At 35.2% G+C, this 26,964-nt stretch overlaps 1 protein-coding gene across 11 annotated transcripts in view; it reads left to right on the top strand.

Annotated features, from left to right (window-relative positions):
* The window catches only part of ANO5 (anoctamin 5), a 101,400-nt gene that overhangs the window by 37,857 nt on the left and 36,579 nt on the right, over positions 1–26,964 (top strand). For all 11 annotated transcript variants that reach the window (XM_081238946.1, XM_081238952.1, XM_081238949.1 and 8 more), the window contains 4 exons: positions 1,912–1,980; positions 3,068–3,352; positions 16,066–16,179; positions 19,137–19,252. In XM_081238946.1, coding sequence (XP_081095072.1) covers positions 1,912–1,980; positions 3,068–3,352; positions 16,066–16,179; positions 19,137–19,252 — 584 coding nt within the window. The remainder of the gene's footprint in view (positions 1–1,911; positions 1,981–3,067; positions 3,353–16,065; positions 16,180–19,136; positions 19,253–26,964) is intronic.

Raw genomic sequence — 26,964 nt, forward strand, 5'->3', positions numbered from 1 at the left:
TTTTAACACTTTGAATTTTACATCATTTATTTTTCTCCACCTAAAATTTTCCTTCCACTCTGTCCACATAATTTTTTCCTTATTTAAGTGCTTTATCTTTGGGAGTCTTTTATTGTTTGTTCAGTCTTAAGTTTGCTACAACAAATGTGTATATACCTTGAAATGTTTTTATTTCCTTTCACCAGAACAGTCTAAGCTTTAACCTCCTTCTTTTGTTTTGAGGGTTTTTTTTTTTTTACAACTGTACAAGTGTATAATTGATAAAACATCATGAATATACTACAATATTTGACAAGTAGTTATCAAACATCAAAAGTAACATCATCCTAAATGCGTCAATTAATTAAATGAACACAGGGGCTTTAAACAATATTTTCCACATCTTACTCCTCCGCCATCTAGTGGGAAGCAGACACAGCACAGGGAGATCAGCTCGGTGCTTTGTGACTGCCTAGAGGGGTGGGATAGGGAGGGTGGGAGGGAGACGCAAGAGGGAGGAGATATGGGGATAGATATATATGTATAGCTGATTCACTTTGTTATAAGGCAGAAACTAACACACCATTGTAAAGCAATTATAGTCCGATAAAGATGTAAAAAAAACCCCAAAAAACAATATTTTCCTTATTTGTAGATGAATGAGAATTATTCCTAGAATGAGATGGTTCAGCTTCAAGTATATTCTATTTTTATATATGTTTGTATAAATTAAGCTTGTTCAGATAAGTAGATTGGAGTAGAAAAGGTACTGTTTTAGCAGTTTGAATCTTTTTTGAGCTCCTGAATTATAGCCCCAAATTACAAAGTGATTTATCATAAAAGTAATGTTTAATGGTCTGTCACCTAATAATCCTCTTAGCTCGGCCTTCAGTTTTACTGAACTCAGAGAATTGGTGTCCACATGCCTTGCAAAAGCATTTGTTACTAAAGTGAGAAGATTCACTTTTTAAAATACTGATAACAATATTTTGAATGTCCCTCTCTGCACCTTGTTGTTTTGTTTTGTTTTTGCTTTTCTGGATGTTCACAGCCTGCCTTTTCTTTGGTAACCTAAGAGAAGGGCAATTGTGAAAGGGTATCAGAGAGAGGAGAATTATTCATAGACATATTCTCACATGTAGTAAACTTTGGAAATGGAGAAAAAGAACCCATTAAAATTATATTTTATTCCTTGTAAAGTTTGAAGATCTCTCAAGGTGGACATATCCATTTGAAGATGTGTCCTGTAATATCCTAGTGAAACCTTTTAAAATTTCAGTTACTATTTTTCACACTTAAGTCATAATTTTTTACATTTAAGTCACATTTATATTTTTTCACACTTACATAAGAGTTAAATCGTACTTGAATTATACTTAAATCACTGTTACAATTTTTTCACACTTAAATCATAAAGCCAAAAGATTTTTCAACAATCAGTTTTAAAGCCCACAATAATGATTATTTGCATTTAATTGAATTAAATTTAATTTTACTTTTTCTAAGTGAAATTATTCTTCATGATTAAAAAGTTATGATGATATTTTGGCTCAAAATTGCATTAAATATGTCCTTTATTTGAAGAATACTGATATCTTTGTAGTACTGAATCTTCCCAACTAGGAGTATAATATGTCTCTCTGCTTATCAAATTTTTTATGTTAATTAGTAAAGTTTTCTGCGTTTTCTTCAGATAGAGGTCCTGCATATTTCCTGGAGATTATTCCTAGATATATTGGATTTTTATAGTTATACTGTGATTTATAATATAGGTGAAAAGCAGGCCATGGCACTCAGGTGGGGGTAATACATAGAGTACTTTTATATACAACCAAGGGGCCATCTGGAGGCACAGTCATTGTGTAACAAGTCTGTTTATCGCTGGGCAAATAAAAGGGTTTTATATAATTCTACTAATTTGTTTTTCCATAGGAAAGAAGAAAAGAGTTTGAAGAAAATCTCAGAAAAATAGGTCTTGAGTTGGAAATTGAAGATAAAATGGTAAATGTAATTGTTAATCTATATCAGAGCCTTGATTTTTTTAAGTTTTGTTTTCTTCTCCTCTGACCTTTGACTGGCTAGACTTTGTGTTTGGGAGTAAAACAATAGCTTTTTTGGCTACTGACATGTAACTGGGAATGGTAGGGCCTGTGGTCTTCCAGGTAAATAAGTAGGTCAGTGCTTTGAATTTGAGATGATAAGGGATGAGTGGAACACTTTAAAAATAGGCATAAATAGTTCTAGTCAGGATCCAGAGAAAGTAAAGACATGGTTTTTGTTTCATATCTGTGTCATTTTGAAGGCAGCCTATAATCTAGCACCCTAACTAGTTAACCTGGCTATCTTGCAACATAACCTTCTAGTTAAGTCAAGACACTTTTTGTGCTCATGAATATGCCAAATTTTTTTTTAACCTCCTACCATTTACTGGTTTTCTAGAATTTCCTTCAAAATTACTTTTAAAGACCTATTTCAGATCCCACCCTGTCCGTGAAACTCTAATACTCTCTACTTCTAAATTAATAGTCTCTACTTCTTATTTATCCCTGTAATTTACTGAATTAGTAAATATGAATTATACCACATATTCTATGTGCTACTTAATTATTCTCCTGTGTAATGAACCCTTATTACCTAAAGTTCCTCCTTTAGGTGTAGGTGATACATCAAAACTGCGTAAGAAGAGGGAGTATATCTTACACTTTGTATGTATTTCTCATATACCCTAAACACAGTTCTAAGCTTATAGCTAGTTGCTAAAAACTTAAGAGATTTCCCAGAACCACATGTGTTTCTATGGACTTCAGACTAGTGTACATTGACCCTGAAATATATTTTTTTAAAATATTCTTTGTCTCTGTCTGTCTCTATGTCTCTCACACACACACACACACATATAGTATACACATATATACATATATATGTAAGTATAATATGTATAATTGTTTTGAGCATTTGCAAAGTTTTGCTGAAATTTTTCAATAAATTGAAAATACTTGATGTCTTTAATTTGTTTGAGATTTTGTAAAATTTTCTTTCTTTAATCAACTCAGTAACCTTTCTGTTTTTTTGCCTCAATTTTATACAGAACTCCGAAGATGGGAAAACTTATTTTGTCAAGATCCATGCCCCTTGGGAGGTATTAGTTACTTACGCTGAAGTGTTGGGAATCAAAATGCCTATTAAGGAGAGTGATATTCCTCGAGCTGACAAAATCCCTTTTAGCTGTATGCTTGGGCCTCTGAAGCTCCCAAGGAATGTGAAGCATCCTCATGCTGAATATTTCACTGCCCAATTCACCAGACATCGGCAGGAGCTCTTCCTCATTGAAGATGAGTCCAGCTTCTTTCCATCCTCATCAAGAAACAGAATTGTAGGTAGAGAAGACCTTTGGGCACATCCCTTGGTGTAAGGGATGTGTGCCTGTGTGTGCTTTTATATGTGTGCGTGTGCGATACTATGTCTACAAGGTGTTTCTGTGTAAATTTTGATAAGTGTTTGGTGGTGTTGGGCAGGTTTGAAAGGCTGCTTGGACCACTTAACCCTGTTAACCCCCCTACTTCTCCAGCTGTCGTTTAAAAATGAGTGGTTGACAGCGTGGACACAGCAAAGAGAGGCCTCTTGCAATATTGGAGAAATCACTTAATTGAGAGCCAGAGGACTTTGGTTTTGTAAGATTTTTGTAAAATGGTTTTATAAACTTATAGTTTGGTTTTATAAATTCAGTGCATAGCAGAAAGAATATTGGTCATTCCAACTGGAAATGGAATGTTTTAATTTCTTTGTTGTGGTGTTGACTGAAAAAATGCACAACCTAAAAGTTGAGAATTATGTTTTATTCAAGGACATTCCTGCGAACTCTGAGGAACTGTTATAACAGGTAAGGGAGGAGCCAGGGTACATAGGACTTGTTGCTGGAAAAAAATACATGTAGTGGTACATTAAAAGATTGCTGCTAATCACAAAAACCAGATATCTCAAGTTAGTGATTTTAGTGCTTTACTATGCATGGGAAGATGCAAGAGTCTGGGCTCATTGAAATTATTCCTTTGATATGACTCTTAACTATGTAGGACGTGTATCCTGTTTTTCTCCATCCTGAATTCCCTGTTGTGGGGAGGCTACAGTGGCTGACAGCTTGGTGGCAGGCAACATTCCTTGTTTACTGACATGGCAGGTGCCATGTTACTTTGTTCACAATAGATAGCATTTGAGAATCATCAGAACTTTTTCCTTTCATTTAAAACTGTTTTCAGTCTTTCTTTTTTTTAATTTTTGTTTTCATTCTTTTGAATAATAATATTTCCTCTCCATTTGTAGTCCTAGGATCTTGAAATTTCCCATTGAAAACCTCTCTCCTAATCACAGTTTCTGTGCCATTGTCTCTTCCTGTTAAGATAGGAGTAATAGCCACCTCATAGGTTACCCTGAGAATTCAATGCGTTAAGGTGTGAATGACTTTGACTAGTTTCTGGAACATAACTAAGGGTTCAATAAGTATGAGATATTATTATTGATCTGACTTTATAGGAAAAAAAATTCAGGTTCTTTGTTGCTCTTACCCCATGTATCTGTAACCTATTAATGAAGTTACCAGGGTTCTAACAATCACAAGACCCTTCCCCTTGAGACTACTTACTATCTTTCCCTGAAGAATGAGAGACTTCCTTCCCTTTAGGTTCAGCACTCTTAAGTGTCTAAGAAGAATTTTGAAATAATCATTTTTCTAGTCCCTAGTTATATATATATTTTAAAATTCACTGACAGGAATATTAAACAAAATGTAGTGCCTAGAATTTACATAAAAATTGCAAATCCACAAACTAAAAATTTTCTTCCTTTTCCTACCTGGATTAAACAGTAGCAGCAGCAACAAAAAATATAAGAGGCAACCTTTGAGGGAATGTTGAGCACACGGCATGGAATCAGAAGGCCTGGTTTCAGTTAATAGCTCTACTGTCTAAACAAGATAACCTCTTAAAACAGAGAGAATGGTAGACTGGCATTTTTCGGAAGATCAAATAAAAGGATATACATGAAGCACGCTGCAAACCGTAAATCCTTCAGATATACTTGTTGTATTAAAAAGTTGTTAACAAAAGGCCAGTGAAACTGTAGGAACAACTTAGCAACTTGCTCAGATATAGAAATGTCAGTACTCATTTATCTTTACTTATTCTTTGTAAAGAGTGCCAATGTCTTAGGTTAATTCAGCATTAAAACTCAACAGTTGGGATGAATTGGGAGATTGGGATTGACATATATATACACTAATATTTATAAGATAGATAACTAATAAGAACCTGCTGTATAAAAAATAAATAAAATAAAATTCAAAAATTCAAAAAAAACCCCTCAACAATTTCCTCTCCTTCATAGTGGAGCAATACTGTTCTTGCTCTGTTCAGGAAATTATTTGGAAGGTTGATGTAGAAAATACCCTTCCTTCCTATCTTCTTCCAGAATACTGTAGTTCACAAATGTACAGTATTACAAGAGCATCTTACATTGGTACAGAATTTCATACTTTTCAAAGCATCTTCACAATCATCATGACATCTGAGGCTCACGATATATATTTCTAATATCTAATTTATAGATGTAACATAATTTTATAAAACATTTTCACTTCTGACAGTTTTTGAGTTTGTTTCCAATTTTTCTGATGTTGCAAACATTCTGCTGTTTACAACCTGGTATTTACATATTTCGGCATATATGTAAATTTTTCTGCAAAATAGGTACCACATAGATAATTTCTGGATCTAACAGCATGCGCATTTAAAAATGTATATGTGTTACACTATCACCCTTTACAAAATTATGTACTAATTTAGAGTCCTATTAACAACATAGGAGAATGCTGTTTTCCACATATCTTTCTCAACCCTAAAAAGTACCAATCTTTCTTTTTAAACTGTAGCATAACATAAATAGAGATAGGCCCACAAGTGTGCACTGCTCTTTGAATTCAATCACAAAATGAACACAGCTATGTAACCACCACCCAGATCAAAAGAGAAAACTTTCCTAGCCCTCCAGAAGCCCTAGTGCCTCTTTCCAGTCACTATTCCTGCCCCTCTCAGCAGAGGTAGACTTTCACTTTTAACAGCAGAGATTAGCATAGTCTGTTTTTAAACTTTATAAAAAATGGAGTCATATGGTATGTATTCTTTTGAGTCTGGCTTCTTTGGCTCAACATTTATTTGGTTGATTAAATTAGCTATGGTTGGTTAATTGTATGAGCTTTTATTCATTAATTTTCATTACTTTCTATGGAAATTTATTTGTGTACTTATCATTATGGTTTAATTTGCAGTCTCAGATGAGATTGATCTCCTTGTTTATGTTTATTGGGCATTTAGACATGCACTTTTGTTAAGTCCCTGCTAATGTCTCTTGATTTTGTTTTTCAGTTAGGTCTTCCCTTGTTGATTTGTAGGAACAGTTTATACGTTCTTTATTTGAACCCTTTATTCATTATATATTTTACTGATATTTTCTTACTTTGTGCTTCCTTTTTCATTTCTTTTCATAAACAGATGTTCTTAATTTTAATGCACACTTGACTCTTGAACAACATGGGTTTGAAATGCAAGGGTCCACTTACACATGGATTTTTTTCAATAGTAAATAGTACACTACTACATGATCCATGGTTGGTTGAATTCTTAGATGTGGAACCGCAGATATGGAGGGACCTTGTGTACAGAAGGCAAACTATATATTATATTCACATTTTTGGCTGCCCAAAGGGTCAGTGCCCCTACCCCAACGTTGTTCAAGGGTCAACTGTAGTCTACTTTCTCGAGCCTTTACTTTATGAATAAAGCTGTTAACCTTTAACTACCACCAAGATCATGAAGCTATTTCCTGTATTCTAGAAGTTGTATTATTTTACTTTTCACATTGAGAACTACTGTCCACTTGGAATTAATTTTTCTTCGTGGTGCAAAATAGAGGTCTTTTCTCCCCCATATGTATAGTCATTTGACTTACACCAATTATTGAAAACATTCAGCTTTTCATACTGTTTTACAGTTCCCTCTTTGTCATAACTCATGTGTCTAGATATTCGTATATCTACTTCTGGGTTTGATTCTGCTGCTTTGATCTGTGTCTGTTTTTGTATCCATACTGACAATGTTGAACTATGCCTGAGTTCTGTTCCTGGAAAATTGGGACAATTTAAAGAAATCTCCCACTCTTCTTGTTCTGTAAAACCACTTACTGCAAAGAACCACCCTTCCTTATATGACTTAAAGAATATTCATAGATAACCCCTCGTTTGACTTGACAGCACTGTTTGCCACATAATTTATTCTAAATTCATCTGCTAATTGAAGTGTTCATCAGTATTAGTTGTCTCTATCCCAAATAATAATAATAATAATAATAATAATAATAATAAAAACTTCTCATTTATCTATGTGGAGCAGGTAGTTACAGCTTGGAACCAGGTACCTAGACTACACTCCCAAAGAGCCAAGGAAACAGGGATGTTATCTTTCTTGATGTTTACATTTAAAAGAGATGGTTCCTGGAAAACTTAAGAAAAACGCTCCTGAGTTATGAAACTGGCAAGAGGCTTATTTGGCTTTTAAAAATATTTACATACATCTCAAAGAGAAGAGAAAAAGAATTTATAATTACAAGTTCTCTAAAGGAAATGCTCTAAGATTTGGCACCAGGGAAATTTCAGTTCTTTCCTTCCTTCCTCTGTCCCTCCATCTTTCTTTACTCTCTTTCTTCTTTCTCTGTCTTTCTCCCTTCCTTCCCTCCTTCCTTCCTCCCTCTCTCCCTCCCTCCCTCCCCCTCCCTCTCTCTCTCTTTCCTTCTTTCTTTCTTTCTTATTGATATATTTTAACATATACCAAACTCATGTATCCAAATTTGTATTCTTCTTAAAGTAATCATATTTGCAAGTATATACTTAATCCAGTGACCCTGCAAATGTGCAAAATAATTTTGAGATTCCTTAGAATATTCTTACTGTTAATAATAGCAAACACTTAAATAGCACTTACTATGTACTAGGCATTTTTTTTTGTACAACATAGTGATTCAATAATTTTGCAGATTATACTCCATTTAAAGTTATAAAATACTGGCTATATCCCCTGTGCTGTACAATATATCCATGTATCCTATTTATTTTATGCACAGTAGTTTGTACCTCTTATTCCCTATCCCTGTCTCACCCCTCCCTCTATCCCTCTTTGCACTGGTAACCACTAGTTTGTTCTCTATCTTTCTGAATCTGTTTCTGTTTTGTTATGTTCATTCATTTTTTTTATTTTTTAGTTTCTACATATTGCATTCTACCGTAAGTGATAACTTACAGTATTTGTCTTTCTCTGACTTATTTCACTAAGAATAATACACCCCAGGTCCATCCATGTTGTTGTGAATGGCAAAATTGACTTCTTTTTTTGTGGCTGAATAGTATTTTAGATCTATACTTATCCTTACAATTTCTTCCTTTTGTTATTACTTTGTGGTAATAAAGGTTAGACACATTCCCACTCTTTGTTTCATAAATGGTTAGCTGAACTATGTATCCTCATTGATCACTTGAAACAAAGGACTGTTAGGTAAATTAACCAAAATTCAGTTGAACTTACTCCCCCAAAAGACCCTAAACTTTGCTGCACCCTCAACCTTAACCAATGTTGGCATGTAGACTAGCCCTTCCTTAACACAAAGAAAGACACTTCCTGAACTTGGCTTACTTCTCCCTATAAAAGAAGTCATTTTATGCTTGGCTTTTCAGATGTTCCCAGATCTCTCTATTGCAACAGTCCCCCTCATCCTCTTGCAGTAATCATTAAAATCTTTCCTAAGTTTGGATTTGTTCTTGTTTGACAACACCATGCTGTATTTATTACCATAGCTTTATAATAAGTCTTAATATCTGGAAGAGTAAAATTTTTCACTTTGTTAGCTCCCCAGTACAGAGTTCTTTTTGGAGAATTTTTTGGTGAATGTTTCCTAGGGAAATAATGCAAAGTATGTAAAATAGTTAATATTTATCACATTATTTATAAAATTAAAACAATTTTGCATAAATTATCATTTATTTACCAAGACATAATATTGAACTGCCCTTAAAATGAATAACCGGATTAAATAATATGATCATCTAATGTTTGTCAAGGGTGACAAACATTGCAATCAACAATTCCTTAAACAATAAAATATTTAAAAGAGGAGGTGAAGAGAAGTATATCTAAAACAGTGCTAAGAAGAAGGACCTGCAAGATGGTGGAGGAGTAAGATGTGGAGATCACCTTCCTCCCCACAAATACATCAAACACATCCACATGTGGAACAGCTCCTACAGAACACCTACTGAACACTGGCAGAAGACCTCAGACTTCCCAAAAGGCATGAAACTCCCCATGTACCTGGCCGTGTGGCTGACAGGGTCTTGGTACTCTGGCCGGGTGTCAGGCCTGAGACTCTGAGGTGGGAGAGCCGAGTGCAGGACATTGGACCACCAGAGACCTCATAATATCAATCGGTGAGAGATGTCCCAGAGATCTCCATTTCAACGCTAAAACCTAGCTCCACTCAATGACCAGCAAGCCCCAGTGCTGGACACCCCACACCAAACAACGAGCAAGACAGGAACACAACCCCACCCATAAGCAGAGAGGCTGCCTAAAATCATAACAAGTTCACAGACACCCCAAAACATCACTGGACACAGTCCTGCCCACCAGAAAGACAAGATCCAGCCTCATCCACCAGAACACATGCAACAGTCCCCTCCAGGAAGACACCAAAAATAACGGGAACTACAAACCTGCAGCCTGCAAAAAAGAGACCCCAAACACAGTAAGTTAAGCAAAATCAAAAGACAGAGAAACACACAGCAGATGAAGGAGCAAGATAAGAACCTATCAAACCAAACAAATGAAGAGGAAATAGGCAGTCTACCTGAAAAAGGATTCAGAGTAATGATAGTAGAGATCCAAAATCTTGGAAATAGAATGGAGAAAATACAAGAAATGTTTGACAAGGACCTAGAATGACTAGAGAGCAAACAAACAATGGTGAACAACACAATAAATGAAATAAAAAATTCTCTAGAAGGGGGGCTTCCCTGGTGGTGCATTGGTTAGGAATCCGCCTGCCAATGCAGGGGACACGGGTTCAAGCCCTGGTCCGGGAAGATCCCACATGTTGTGGAGCAACTAAGCCAGTGTGCCACAACTACTGAGCCTGTGCTCTAGAGCCCACGAGCCACAACTATTAAGCCCATGTGCTGCAACTACTGAAGCCTGTGCGCCTGAAGCTCATGCTCTGCAACAAGAGAAGCCACCGTAATGAGAAACCTATGCACCACAATGAAGAGTAGTCCCCACTTGCTGCAACTAGAGAAAACGTGTGCACAGCAACAAAGACACAAAGCAGCCAAAAAAAAAAATTCTCTAGAAGGAATCAATACCAGAAAAACTGAGGCAGAAGACTGGATAAGTGACCTGGAAGATAAAATAGTGGAAATAGCTACTGCAGAGCAGAATAAACAAAAAGAATGAAAAGAATTGAGGAGGGTCTCAGAACCCTCTGGGACAACATTAAACACAACAACATTCGAATTATAGGGGTCCCAGAAGAAGAAGACAGAAAGGGACTGAGAAAATATTTGAAGACATTATAGTTGAAAACTTCCCTAATATGGGAAAGGAAATACTCAGTCAAGTCCAGGAAGTGCAGAGAGTCCCATACAGGATAAAGCCAAGGAGAAACACTCCAAGACACATATTAATCAAACTATCAAAAATTACATACAGAGGAAAAATATTAAAAGGAGCAAAGGAAAAGCAACAAATAACATACAAGGGAATCCCCATAAGGTTAACAGCTGATCTTTCAGGAGAAACTCTGCAAGCCAGAAGGGAGTGGCAGGACATACTTAAAGTGATGAAAGGGAAAAACCTACAACCAAGATTACCCTAACCAGCAAGGATCTCATTCAGATTCAAAGGAGAAATTAAAACCTTTACAGACAAGCAAAAGCTAAGAGAATTCAACACCACCAAACCAGCTTTACAACAAATGCTAAAGGAAATTCTCTAGACAGGAAACACAGGACAAGGAAAAGACCTACAATAACAAACCCAAAACAATTAAGAAAATGGTAATAGGAACATGCATATTGATAATTATCTTAAATGTAAATGTATTCAATGCTCCAGCATTTAGACTGGCTGAATGGATATAAAAACAAGACCCGTATATATGTTGTCTACATGAGACTCACTTCAGACCTAGGGACACATACAGACTGAAAGTGAGGGGATGGAAAAAGGTATTCCATGCAAATGGAAATCATAAGAAAGCTGAAGTAGCAATTCTCATATCAGACAAAATTGACTTTAAAATAAAGACTATTACAAGAGACAAAGAAGGACACTACATAATGATCAAAGGATCAATCCAAGAAGAAGATATAACAATTGTAAATATTTATGCACCCAAATAGGAGCACAACAATACATAAGGCAAGTGCTAACAGCCATAAAAGGGGAAATCGACAGTAACACAATCATAGTAGGGAACTTTAACACCCCACTTTCACCAATGGACAGATCATCAAAAATGAAAATAAGAAACACAAACTTTAAATGACACATTAAACAAGATGGACTTAATTGATATTTATAGGACATTCCATCAAAAAACAACAGAATACACTTACTTCTCAAGTGCTCATGGAACAGTCTCCAGAAGAGATCATATCTTAGGTCACAAATCAAGCCTTGGTAAATTTAAGAAAATTGAAATTGTATCAAGTATCTGTTCTCACCACAATGCTATGAGACTAGGTATAAATTACAGGGAAAAAACTATAAAAAATACAAACACATAGAGGCTAAAGAATACGCTACTAAATAACCAAGAGATCACTGAAGAAATCAAAGAGGAAATCAAAATACCTAGAAACAAATGACAATGAAAACATGACACAACAACCCAAAACCCATGGGATGCAGCAAAAGCAGTTCTAAGAGGGAAGTTTATAGCAATACAATGCTACCTCAAGAGACACGAAGCATCTCAAATAAACAACCTAACCTTACACCTAAAGCAATTAGAGAAAGAAGAACAAAAAAAACCTTCAAAGTTAGCCAATGGAAAGAAATCATAAAGATCAGATCAGAAATAAATGAAAAAGAAATAAAGAAAACAATAGCAAAGATCAATAAAACTAAAAGCTGGTTCTTTGAGAAGATAAATAAAATTGATAAACCATTAACCAGACTCATCAAGAAAAAAGGGAGAAGACTAAAATCAATAGAATTAGAAATGGAAAAGGAGATGTAACAACTGACACTGAAGAAATACAAAGGATCATGAGAGATTACTACAAGCAATTCTATGACAATAAAATGGACAACCTGGAAGAAATGGACAAATTCTTAGAAATGCACAACCTGCCAAGACTGAATCAGGAAGAAATAGAAAATATGAACAGACCAATCACAAGCACTGAAATTGAAACTGTGATAAAAAATCTTCCAACAAACAAAAGCCCAAGACCAGATGGCTTCACAGGCGAATTCTATCAAATATTTAGAGAAGAGCTACACCTATCCTCAAACTCTTCCAAAATATAGCAGAGGGAGGAACACTCCCAAACTCATTATGTGAGGCCACCATCACCCTGATACCAAAACCAGACAAAGATGTCACAAAAAAGGAAGACTACAGGCCAATAACCCTGATGAACATAAAAGCAAAAATCCTCAACAAAATACTAGCAAACAGAATGCAACAGCACATTAAAAGGATCATACTCCATGATCAAGTGGAGTTTATCCCAGGAATGCAAGGATTCTTCAATATACACAAATCAATCAAAGTGATACACCATATTAACCAACTGAAGGATAAAAGCCATATGATAATCTTAATAGATGCAGAAAAGTTTTCAACAAGATTCAACACCCATTTATAATAAAATCACTCCAGAAAGTAGGCATAGAAGGAACTTACCTCAACATAATAAAGGCCATATATGACAAACTCACAGCCAACATTGTTCTCAATGGTGAAAAATTGAAACCATTTCCACTAAGAGCAGGAACAAGACAAGGTTGCCCACTCTCACCACTATTATTCCACATAGTTTTGGAAGTTTTAGCCACAACAGTCAGAGAAAAAAAAGAAGTAAAAGGAATCCAAGTCAGAAAAGAAGTAGTTAAAATGTCACTGTTTGTAGGTGACATGATACTATATATACCGAATCCTAAAGATGCTACCAGAAAACCACTAGAGCTAATCAATGAATTTTGTAAAGTAGTAGGATACAAAATTAATGCAAAGAAATCTCTTGCATTCCTATACACTAATGATGAAAAATCTGAAAGAGAAATTAAGGAAATGCTGCCATTTACCATTGCAACAAAAAGAATAAAATACCTAGGAATAAACCTACCTAAGGAGACAAAAGATCTGTATGCAGAAAACTGTAAGACACTGATGAAAGAAATTAAAGATGATACAAACAGGTGGAGAGATATACCATGTTCTTTGATTGGAAAAATCAATATTGTGAAAAAGACTCTACTACCCAAACCAATCTGCAGATTCAGTGCAATTCCTATCAAACTACCAATTTCAGATTTCACAGAAGTATAACAAAAAATTTCACAATTTGTATAGAAACACAAAAGACCCCGAATAGCTAAAGCAATGTTGAGAAAGAAAAATGGAGCTGGATGAATCAGGCTCCTAGACTTCAAACTATACTACACAGGTACAGTAATCAAGACGGTATGGTACTGGCACAAAAAAAGAAATATAGATCAATGGAACAGGATAGAAATCCCGGAGATGAACTTACACACATATGGTCACCTTATGTTTGATAAATGAGGCAAGAATATATAATGGAGAAAAGACAGCCTGTTCAATAAGTGGTGCTGGGAAAACTGGACAGCTACATGTAAAAGAATGAAATTATAACACTCCTTAACACTGTACACAAAAATAAACTCAAAATGGATTAAAGACCTAAATGTAAGGCGAGGCACTATAAAACTCTCACAGGAAAACATAGGCAGAACACTCTATTGACATAAATCACAGCAAGATCCTTTTGGACACCTTCTGAAGAAATGGAAATAAAAACAAAAATAAACAAATGGGACCTAATGAAACTTAAAAGCTTTTGCACAGCAAAGCAAACCATAAAAAAGATGACAAGACAACCCTCAGAATGGGAGAAAATAATTGCTAACAAAGCAACTGACAAAGGATTAATCTCCAAAATATACAAACAGCTCATGCAGCTCAATATCAATAAAACAAATAACGCAATTCAAAAATGGGCAGAAGACCTAAATAGACATTTCTCCAAAGAAGATATACAGATTGCCAACAAACACATGAAAGGATGCTCAATATCACTAATCATTTGAGGAGTGCAAATTAAAACCACAATGAGGTATCACCTCACATGGGTCATAATGGCCATCGTCAGAAAATCTAGAATCAACAAATGCTGGAGAGGCTGTGGAGAGAAGGGAACCCTCTTGCACTGTTGGTGAGAATGTAAATTGATACAGCCACTGTGGAGAACAGTATGGAGGTTCCTTAAAAAACTAAAAGTAGAACTACCATATGACCCAGCATTCCCACTACTGGGCATATACCCTGAGCAAACCATAATTCAAAAAGAGACATGTACCACAATGTTCATTGCAGCACTATTTACAGTAGCCAGGAGATGGAAGCAACCTTAGTGTCCATCGACAGTTGAATGGATAAAGAAATGTGGCACATATATACAATGGAATATTACTCAGCCATAAAGAGAAACGAAATTGAGTTATTTATAGTGAGGTGGATGGACCTAGAGTCTGTCCTACAGAGTGAAATAAGTCAGAAAGAAAAACAAATACCATATGCTAACACATATATATGGAATATAAAAGAAAAAAAAATGGTTCTGAGGAATCTAGGGGCAGGACAGGAATAAAGGCACGGACATAGAGAGTGGACTTGAGGACACGGGGTCGGGGAAGGGTAAGCTGTGAAGAAGTGAGAGAGTGGCATTTACATATATACAAATGTAGACTAGATAGCTAGTGGGAAGCAACCATATGACACAGGGAGATCAGCTCAGTGCTTTGTGACCACCCAGAGGGTTGGGATGGGGAGGGTGAGAGGGAGATGCAAGAGGGAAGGGATATGGGGATATATGTGTATGTATGGCTGACTCACTTTGTTATACAGCAGAAACTAACAACATTGTGGGGCAATTATACTCCAATAAAGATATTTTTAAAAAAAGAAAAAGTTTATGGAACCAAAAAAGTAAAAAAAAAAAAGTTATGGTCAGCTTGGGAAGATTCTTTTAACCTCTATTCTCTCCTGCCTTAGAAATAAACTTTTTTTTGAGATTAAAAAAAAATAGAACAGTGCTAAAATGGCCAAAATCATCAGTCAGAAAAGCAGAAATACTGGAAAGTTCCTCAAGACAAAAAACAGATGAGATTGAATTGAGAAACATACAGAAGCAGAGGACACAAAGCCCAAATTATATAGAGGAAAAAACTGATAAAAATATGTAAATGATTGCAAAGTAGTTGCAGAGGTGTGATAATCTTGAGTGAATAAATTCTGATATCAAGAAAAGGCCCTATTCAAAACATCAGAGTAATTAATCAAAAGTATTCAAGACAGCTTGGCCAAGTGTCCATTCTACTCCATATTATCCTACCTGAGCTATTAGTAGCAGTGGTATTAGACTCTAACTTGAAACCCTGATTATAGTATGAATTCTGGTACAAAGGACTCCCAGAGGAGCTTTGGACAGGAGAAGAAAAATAACCTATATGACCCATTCCCCCTCTCCCCAAGGGAGTAAGGAGCTCTCATACCCAGGAGGTGAATTACCTGTGCCTCCATACAACCCCAACCTCTACATCTTCCCCCAAACAAAAAGGGGAAGGTTCCTTCCATAATCAGAGCCTGTACTGAGGCAAAGTAGACTCTGTTAAATTGTGACTTGAAAAAAATATAGAAAGCATAAAGTTCTGAAATGTGTGTTTCCTTATGCTTACCTTATAGGTTTATTATATTCTCTCACGGTGTCCTTTTGGCATAGAGGATGGGAAGAAAAGGTTTGGGATTGAAAGACTGCTAAATTCTCACACTTATTCATCTGCATTTCCACTCCATGATGTAAGTATGTGCTTCGTCTTGAAATACTGAGCCCGTTTTCCCTTTCCCACATTCAGAGGCTGCCTTGTGGGGAGAAGGAATCTTCCATTTGCTTCATGTTTTATGACAGGTTGCTTAATCTCGCTCATGTTGGGAAAATCCCCACAGACTCCCTAGGTCCAAGCTGAGAACTATGCTGAAACACATAGTTAACACCTCTCTACATTGAGATTTCAGTGGAAATTCATTTAAAAATTATTACATTTGCACATGAATTTTCTTTAGAACCCATATTGAAAATAGCAGTTATAGTAAAAGAACATTTTAGAACATAACTTTTGGAAATTTCTATCCATCAAATCTTATTTATAAAGTTTTTAAGTTGTAAAGGACTTAAATTGCATGCATTCATGTATTCATTCATCAAATGTATAATTGGTTTTAATTATATGTAAAGCATTCTGTTAGGTATTACTGGAACACAACCATGAATCCAAGCTCACAGACTAGGAATTTCTGGGAAATAAAGCATAAGTACAACTGCAAAAAAAGCTAAAGACTTCAGTCCATAAGAAAGATTCAGACAAACAACCGAGATTCTGGAGTAGGATTGAGGCTGGCAGATCATGTACAAAAATATGGAGTTCAACAAAGAAGTGACATTTTATAAGGTGCACCCATTCAACCAAACCTAAAACTTGGCTTGTCAACTGAGATAGCCTAGTTTCTGGGGGTTTCTGAGAGAAACCTTTCCTTTTGGATATTCAGCGTTTAAATTTCATCACCTGTTGTCAGTAGATATTACTTGACTGAACACATTTAACTAGTTTGGGTCATCTCCTGGAACCTTGGTTTCCTTTTTTCCTGTTTAACTCTGCTATACTTATAAAGACTTTTTGATGATGACCTCTTTTCAAGAAACACATTCCTTTGGAATATAAAAGAACTAGGTATTTCTATTTAAACAAGTGGCATCTAAATCATTGCCCTTTTTTTAAATTTTATTTTTTAATTTTTATTTTATTATTTACTTATTGGCTGCATTGGGTCTTCCTTGATCCACGTGGGCTTTCTTTATTTACAGCAAGCAGGGGCTACTCTTCTTTGCAGTGTGTAGGTTTCTCATTGCGGTGGCTTCTTCTTGTGGAGCACGGGTTTCTAGGCGTGCAGGCTTCAGTAGTTGCAGTACACAGGCTCAGTAGTTGTGGCTCCCGGACTCTAGAGTGAAGGCTCAGTAGTTCTGGCACACAGGCTTAGTTGCTCCTTGGCATGTGGGATCTTCCCAGACCACGGATCGAACCCATTTCCCCTGCATTGGCAGGTGGATTCTTAACCACTGTGCCAGCAGGGAAGTCCTGCCCGTGTTTTTGAAAATGATGTTGCTGTCATGGTTTCCAAAAGCCCAAAGCCAATCTCTCTCCTTTTCCAGCTTTCCTCTGTCAATATTTATTCAACAGTATGTTAACTGTTGACTCTAGGTCTGTTCAACATTGGTTAGTTGATTATCTTTGGTATGTTAGAGGAATTTTCAAAATGAGAGGCAATTCTCAACACTAGTATCAATTCAGGTGAATTTAACTTGTGTTAGAGAAACTACCCCACCCCGCATACACACATACACACACTTTTCCCTGGGGCAAAAGAACTTCTAGGGTATTATGGATTCTAAATAATGCAACAGCGTTTGATCAAGTAGAGAGATCTATAGTGGGTTAATAAACACTTTGCAACACATTCTTTTTTAATCATTCTTCGCAAAAGGGTTCATTCTTTTTTTGAAGATTTTGAGGATTTTTTGTTTGTTTTTAGGGCATTGATTCTTTTCTTACTCTCACCAGGTCATAAAGCCAAACTGTCCTCAGTCACTAGCAATTTTACTCCATATATCTAGCCTTCCAGCAGAGTCCTCCACGGTCACTAGAAAATCAGTGTTACTGAGCTCTTGCTACAGAGAGCTATCATTTACTATTAATTTTACCTTTTTTCCTTTCTTCTCTCCTGAATACAGATTTAGGTACTGGATTTTTCTCTTATGTGCTTTAAAGAACCCCCCCTTTTTTTTTTTAAAGATACACAAATAGGCAGCTTTTTTCTTTTTTTCTATTTCATTTCTCAAGATTCAGTAGGACAAGCTACAGAAGAAGACAAAATTTGGAATCTGGATGATATAAAATCTTATACCTTGTCATACAGAGATTTTCATATGTGCTTAATTTTAGATTGAGTGTTTGCTCAGTGTTGTCTTCAGTAGTTTACTTGTCTAGGCAAACAGTTAAAGAGAAAATATTGAACAGCTATGTGTAGACAGTGCTCTGCTAGGCCCTAATTAACTTTATATTAATAAAGCCTACTCAGTACCTAAAAATGGGGAAGGAACTTACACGTGAAACAATATTGAGGCTTTTAAGTGCTAAAGTCTGTTGTATATTTTAAGTTCTTTGGGAAACAGATATCAGTGATGGCCAGTGAGGACAAGACAGGTTGCCTAGAGGAGATTCCAGTCATAGCTGTGTGACTTTGGATCATTCACTTATCTTTGCTTAGGGTTCAGTTTTTCCATCTATAAAATAAAAATGTCAGCCTATTTCCAAAGTCCCAGCCAGTTATACAGTTGTGGGAATCCCTGAGCTGTGACTGTTGGAATTTGAGTAGAGATGAAAGGAAGACTCCAGATCAAAGGAGCAGCTTGAGTAAAGCCAAAGTCTCAGACTTCAACTTGTGTTTTTAGATAGCTGGGTGTGAAAATTTAATACATAAAGCACTATTATTTTCATTTATTGTAGAGTGTAGCAAATGTACTACACTCTACAATACACTAAGTGATTTAGTAATTTACATCAATAGAATATGAAAATCTAAATCAAAAAGTGAAAGAGAACATTTGCCTCATTCACTAGACTTTTTATAAAAGCAGTGTTCCTTTATTCACCCTTGTCTTTTGCTTTGTCATTCAGTAATTTCTTCTTGCGTGTCTGTAGGGTCAATATTGGAAGCCATCAGAACCTCCTAATCCTGTCAATGAAAGGTACACACTTTGCCAGAACTGGGCTCGGTTTTCCTATTTTTACAAGGAGCAGCCTTTTAATTTGATTAGGTAAGTTTCTTAAACAAAATCAAACTGATTAAAACTTGATTATGTGGTTTTTATTCACAATGGCATCGTATTCCATTCTTTTTACTACTCTTCTCACCCACTACATTTCCCATCTTCCCAGTTTTGTATCTACGCTACCATTTAGTCATTCATTTGTGAGCAAAATGCTGTTGCCAGAATGGTCTTAACCACAGTGCAGAGATAGCTTGATGGTTCAGAAGTTGGGCCTTAACATTTAGGTAGATGGGGTTCAAATCCAAGCTCTTTCTCTTAGAAGCATATAAATATGGTCAGGTTATTTAACCTCTATGAGACATATCTGTAAAATAGGAATAGCAATAGTACTTTCCTTATGGGGTTATTTGATAATTAAATGATATATGTATATTTTCTTAGCATGGGGTTAGCACTTAGTGTTTAACACAATAATTTTTTGTTTGTTTGTTTTCCTCTGAGTCTAGGAATTTAGAAGATAGCAGAAAGGTCATGTATGGATGTTTGTGTGTGTGTTGATCTCAGAAAGCTGTGAAGGCAATTGTTCTATTATCTCAATTCTTTAGACAGTTTCATTAGCTATGCAAGAAGACTATGGTTGCAGGTTCTTGCTTTGAACCATGACAATATTACATGCATACAGGATGTTAGGAGACTCCTGCTATGATTTCAATAAAGAAACAATCAGATTACAGACCCCTGGTTGCTAGTAGCAGTATTTTTACTCAGTGAGGTATGCTTTTACTGCTCTGCTTGCGCAGCATCACAGCCTCCTTTTTATGAGACTGATTTTGATGTCTACATCCAAACCAAGTGAAATGTTAGTCCAACAGTTTCATTTAAGGCAAATAAGAGGGGAAATTTTTAAGAATAAATAGAAGGCAACTAGCATATAAACTGTGGTTTCCATAAATCTTTATATGAACTCTTGATTGGAGAGATATTTTAATTGTTCTGATTAATGGCCATTTAATTTTTTTAATTATAAAAGTAGGACATGTATCTAAAAATTTCCAAGCAATAAAGAGATGTGCAAAGTTTTAAGTGAAATTACACCTCCAGTGAATTCCACAGAAGTAAATATGGCTATTTGGTAGTAGCCATTCAGTCTTATTTTTATGTTCATGTGTAGTAAAATACATACACCTTTTTTTTTTTTCCTGGAGCAATGGAATCTTTATTTACTTTTTTGCTAAGATTTTCTTTTATCACTAAATAGTATATTATTGGCATACTTCCCTTTGAGTACAGACAGATCTATCTTGTGCTTTTTAACACAGTACAGGGTACCATATTATAAATTTTGCATAACTTATTTGTCTATTCTTCTATTGAAAAAGATTAGGCTGTTTCAAATTTTTCACTATTACAATTAGTGCCCTTGGAGAATATTTTCATGGTATGTTTTCAAAAAAGCAAAATTGTCAGAATGAGGTTTACATATTTTACATTGTTCAAAATATATTGAGAGTATTTAGCTGTCTACAGATGTTTCTGCTATAAATATTCCCCAAAGGTTTGTACTTATAACCCTTGATATAGACAAATGCATTACACCTCAGGTCAGTACCTTGTTAGCACTTGCTGATTTTCTTGTACAACAAAGTGGAAGCTCAGATTTTTTCATCAGATGGCAGTATCTACCTTAAATTTAATAACATTTTAAAGCTTTTCATCCTATTATTATAACTTTTCATTTATAGCAAATTATACCATTTCAGTAATGAAATAATTTTTTAAATAAACTTAAATTTTTAACACAATTTAATGTAAAGAATTGATAGCTAGGTGTAAAGTTTTTAACTAGGTAATCGAAAAGACAAGAAAGAAAACACTTTATTATCACAGAGGGAGGAACTGCAGAAAACAGCTCTTATTCCTAAGGTTTCTTCTCAGTGGTTATGTAGGACAATATCTTTATTCTTAGTAATAGACAATAAAGTATTTAAGGGTAAAGGACCATGATGTACGTATTCAACCAACTTACTTGCAAGTGGTTCAGAAAAAGGCATATATATATGGGGAAATATAATATATGAAGTTAGATAAAATGCAAATAGACCAATATTTTTACAATAAAATAATTAAAGGATATATGGGTATTATTTGAATTATTCTTGTAACTTTTTTATATATTTGAAATTATTCCAAAGAAAAATCTTTAATAAAAGGAGAGTCCAGAAATACATCCACATTTATATAGTCAACTGATTTTCAACAAAGGTGCCTGGTCATTCATTGGGGAAAGGCTAGTCCTTTCAACATATGATGCTAGAACAAGTGGCTACCTACATGAAAAATGTGAATCTTGCTTCTTTTCTGTACAAAAATTTAAACTAACTTGAAATGGATGAGAGAACTAATTGTAAGCATTACAACTATAAAACTTCTAGGAGAACATATAGGAGAAAATTGTATGTAGTTTGGAGTTAGGCATGGACTTTTCAGATCAAACACAAAAAGCACAATTTAAAAAATGTATAAATTTAACTTCATTAAAATTAAAAATGCATGCTCTTTAAAAGACAGTTACAAAAATAAAAAGGCAAAACACAGACAGGAGAAAATACTTGCAACACATATCAATAAAAGACTTTTATCCAGAATATTTAAGGAACTTTTGCAACTCAATAATAAGACAAAATTTAAAATGGACAAAAGATAAAAGATTCATCACCAAAGGAATATATTTCTGGATTGCCAATAAGTACATCAAAAGATGTGCAGGGCCTCCCTGGTGGCGCAGTGGTTGAGAGTCCGCCTGCCGATGCAGGGGATACGGGTTCGTGCCCCGGTCTGGGAGGATCCCATATGCTGCGGAGCGGCTGGGCCCGTGAGCCGTGGCCGCTGAGCCTGCGCGTCCGGAGCCTGTGCTCCGCAATGGGAGAGGCCACAACAGTGAGAGGCCCGCGTACCACGGAAAAAAAAAAAAAAAAAAAGAAAAAAAAAAAAAGATGTGCAACATCTTTATTCACTAAGGGGATAAAAATTAAAATGTCATTAAGATACCACCACACACACACTAGAATAGCTAAAATCTAAAAGACTGACAACAATAAGTGCTATCAGGGACGTGGAACAACTTGAAATCTCAAACGTTGGTGGTGGGAATGCGAAATGGTATAGCAACTTTAAAAAACAACTTTGACAGTTTCTTATAAAGTTAAATATGCACTTTCTATTCTACTTGTCCCAAAACTATTATAAAAATGTTTATCATTGCCTCAGTGATTTGAGGTACTACCTTTATCATATACTAGATTTCTATATGCAGTTGAGCTGCTTTCTGGATGTTCTGTCTATTCTGTTGATCTAGCTAACTATCCATGCAGGCTGTTTATTTAATTTAATTTTTATTTTATATTAGAGTATAGTTGATTTGCAATGTTGTGTTAGTTTCAGGTGTGCAGCAAAGTGATTCAGAAGGCTCTTTTAATTGTAGTGGCTTACCTCTAGTATGTTTTATTATCTAGTTGGGCTAATACCTCATCATAGCTCTTACTCTCAGTGTTTTCTTATACATTCTACATGTTTCTTCTTCCATATAAACTTTAGTATCAACTTGTCTAGCTTGTTACTAAAAAAGATGGTTGGTATTTTTATGGGGATCAAATTAAGTTTATAAATTAACTTAGGTAGGCTGGTATTTTGATGATGAGACATTCTAATCAAGGAAAAGTTGTCAAGGGAAAGGTATGTCTTAGTTTAAGCCTTGGGTTTTTCAGGAGTGTTATAGAATTATAAAACTTTCTTAAGTTTAAGCCTAAGTATTTTATATTTTTGTTGCTATTATAAATTATGTATTTACTTACATGTTATATGTTACTGTCTTCTGAGTGTTAGTTTTATATTCTAATGCCTGATGAATTCTTTATTGAATTAGTTTTATTGATTCATTAAGGCTATCCAGGTATATTATCATGTAATCTTTAAATAGAAATATTTTACTTTTCTTTACCAATTCTTATGTCTATAATTATTTTCTTTTATTCAATTAATTGGCTGATAGTTACAGAACAATGTTGAATAATATTTGGTGTCTTTGCCTTGTTCCTGATCTTAGTGGAAATGCCTCTGGTGTGTCCTCATTTAGTAGGAAATTCTTTTGCCTTTATACATTACTTTATCATCTTGCCTGGGGCCTTGGAGGGTTTTGTTTGCTTGTTTGTTTGTTTTAATTTTTATTTCTTTATTTATTTTTGGCTGTGTTGGGTCTTTGTTTCTGTGCGAGGGCTTTCTCCAGTTGTGGCGAGCAGGGGCCACTCTTCATCGCGGTGCATGGACCTCTCACTGTCGTGGCCTCTCTTGTTGCGGAGCACAAAGCTCCAGATGTGCAGGCTCAGTAGCTGTGGCTCACGGGCCTAGTTGCTCCGCGGCGTGTGGGATCTTCCCAGATCAGGGCTCGAACCCGTGTCCCCTGAATTGGCAGGTGGATTCTCAACCACTGTGCCACCAGGGAAGCCCTTGTTTGTTTGTTTTAAAGTCTGCTTGTTTTAACACATTATGTCTTGGAATTGGTTGTTCTAAGTCAGTTTTCCCTGTTCCTGGTGGATCCTTTAAATATGTATCTTTTATTTTGTTTGTTTTCTTTGGTTGTTTGTTTTTCTGGAAAGTGTCTTGGGTTATAGTTTTAAAATATAATTATTTTCCAGTGCTTTGTTTATTTTCTTTGGACTCCAGTTATCTGTATATTTGGTCTTTTTTGCCTGTCTTCATATCAAACAATTTACCTGAGACCCTTTTTACTTCTCTATGTCATTTTCATTCTTTTGATAGGTATCCTGTTTTTCTTATCATCTTTTATTAGATTTTCACTTGGTGTCCATTTATTCTCTTGAATACCTCATAATTTCATCATCAGTTCTGACATGATCTTATAGGGTTCCTCTCTTTCCTCTGTTTTTTGGTTTCTTTCATCTCTTGTTTTATTTATTCCTGTTTTTTCCCACTTCTCTTCTTATTTTTATATTTCTGATATTTTCTTACATTTGCAGTTATTTATTTGAGAACATTTAATTCAGTTTATACTGCTTTTTTACAGTATTCCTCATGTTCTTTTGGGAGAATTTTCATTAGCTGAAGCTCTTTGTTTCACATTTTCAGGTGTTTTTTAACATAATTTTGTATAGTATGCTCTGCTTTTTTCTGTTTCTGTTTAATTCATGGAGTTTCTAGCATTAGAGTACACTCTTCTGTTAGTTTTTTTTTTTTCCTATTCCATGCAGTTTCTTTCATGGATGATATCCTGTGCTTGTCATGCACTTTTTCTTTCATTTCTATAGAATCCTAACTTTCTCTCTTTTCTGCCACTTTTAAGAAGTACCACCCTTTATATCTGATTCTTCCCCAGAAACATTGCTTTTCTGAGGCTGCCACTTCCAGGCTTACTCATTTTCAGATCCCTTTCTTTTAGCTAGTACTATGAATTACCAAGTCCCAACATGTGTTCAATATTATGGCATTTAGTTAGACTTTTTCCCAGGGATTATTTTGTCTGTGTTTGTCTGATGTCCCCACCCTACTATACATGTTTTCCCTAGAATTTCTTTAGCATCTTCTTCACTGCTCTCTGTACCTCAGGTATGGTAGCTGGTAATAGGTACTTAGTTCGAACTGGGTTTATTTCTTTACTTACAGGTAATTTGAAGATCATGGTGTTCTCTGTCATGATGCTTGAAGGCCTATATCAGGTGTGGTTTTATTTCCTCTCCTTTTTGATTTTATAGTTTTATGAAAGTTTTTTATGGGAAGACTTGATAAAAATAAAAATATCCTTAAAAGTAGAAAGGAATTGTCTATAGATGCATAATTAAATGCCCACATTCCTTTAATGAACATTTATTTAGCATCACTAGATATCAGCAAGAGGCTAGGGCTATAAAGGTAATCAGAACGTGGTTTCCTAACACAAAGATATTTGCAGGAAGGCACACAAATGCATAATAATTACAGCAGAGTGATACTCATGAAAGAACAGAGCACACAGGAAAGAGCACCTACCTTTATGACAACCTCAGGGAAAGTTTCACAGTGCTTATTCCTGAATGTGTCTTGAGAGAAGTAGCAGGTTGCTAGGTAAACAAGTTAGGTAAGAATATCCCAGGTAGAACAAGTACAGAGCACTGGGCTAAAGAAGAGCATTGTGCATTTAGTTCTTCATTTAGGAGGCGTGGCTGGTAAGATTTGAATGTTTATCAGTAAAAAATCATGAAGAACACTGCTAAGATGAAAGGACAAAAACTTTGAAGGAGGAAACGGTCATTGTTTAATCTTGTGCTTTAGAAACTTTACTCTCTTGGAAGCAGGACAGATAGTAGAAGGATGCAAGACCGAAGTCAGGGAAGTAAGGAGGCTGTTAAAATTTTCCAGTAATAGATATTGAAGGTCATATCCAAGGCACTGGTAACAGGAAAGAGGAGACTATGGATTAGAAAAAGGCTTTTATGGGACTTCCCTGGTGGTCCCAATGGTTAAGACTCTGCGCTTTCAATGCAGGGGGTGCAGGTTCAATCCCTGGTCGAGGAACTAAGATCCCACATGCCTCGTGACACAGCCAAAAAAAAAAAAAAAAAAAAGAGAAAGAAAGAAAAAAAAGAAAAAGACTTTTATGACAGAATTTATTGGACCTAGTGGATTGGATATAGAGGGTTAAAAAAAAAAAGGATGACTAGGGGTGCCTGGAAAGAGATTTAGAATATAGGATTTGAATTCCTAGATTTCACATATTTCATGTTATCTCTACACCAAACTTAAGTTCCATGTCCAAATATTTGTAAATATTTTTACTGCCTTTTGGGTATTGATCATTTTGTCATATTAGATTATATTTTTTCAGGGAGAACCGGGAATACAAAGGTTACCATCATTGGTTTATCAGTCTTCAATTTTATATGCCTTCTGATCCCATTTTTTCTTTCCAATTTAAGAGCTCCAAACAATTTTTCTTTTGATATCATCTATTGGGGTGGCTTAATGCTTATAAACAAAATTGATATACTGCTATATAGCAAATAGGTTAGAACAAATATATTTACAGTGACTATAATGGTGCTATTAAAAGCCAAGATAGTGTAATCGCTAAGCTAAGTTTCTCAGATGTCCATGAATTCATGATAATAATGAATCTCTTTTGACCAGATGTTTGCGTTTTGTTCATTCATTCCTCAAGCCTGTATTTATTTCAATTCCATCATCATTGTTTTGATTATTTGCTATGTCTCAGACTAAGTACTAAGTCCTGGGAATACAAAATTAGACCAGTGCCTTCTCACAAGATCTCACAACGAAGACTATTCAATGTCTTCTACCTATAAGATGCCCTGTTAAATGTTATGGGGCCACAGATGAGTGCAAAATCTAGCAAGTAAAATGGACAGGTTAAGAAATACCATAAGTGTAAATAAAAGGCTAATTTTTCTAAAAAATTAATACTCAAAAGTATTTATTCTCCTTATGTTTGATACTTTACAGAGTATCTCATTATTGGCTTTTTCTCATTTTCTTTGTTTTGAATAATAAGAATTTAACATCTTAAATGTTATTTCAATAATATGTAAATAATATATACATACTTACCATAATACAAATCTAAGACATGTCTCTTGCTTTTTGCATTCTTAAGAGATGGTTTAGTTGTTAATCTATTATTAAGCTCCCCAAAGCCAAAGTTTAGTAAAATTATTTCTATAATTCAATATATAATAAATGTTCATTTGAGA

Source organism: Mesoplodon bidens, assembly GCF_964165515.1.
Source record: "Mesoplodon bidens genome assembly, chromosome: 7".
Lineage (NCBI taxonomy): Eukaryota > Metazoa > Chordata > Mammalia > Artiodactyla > Ziphiidae > Mesoplodon > Mesoplodon bidens.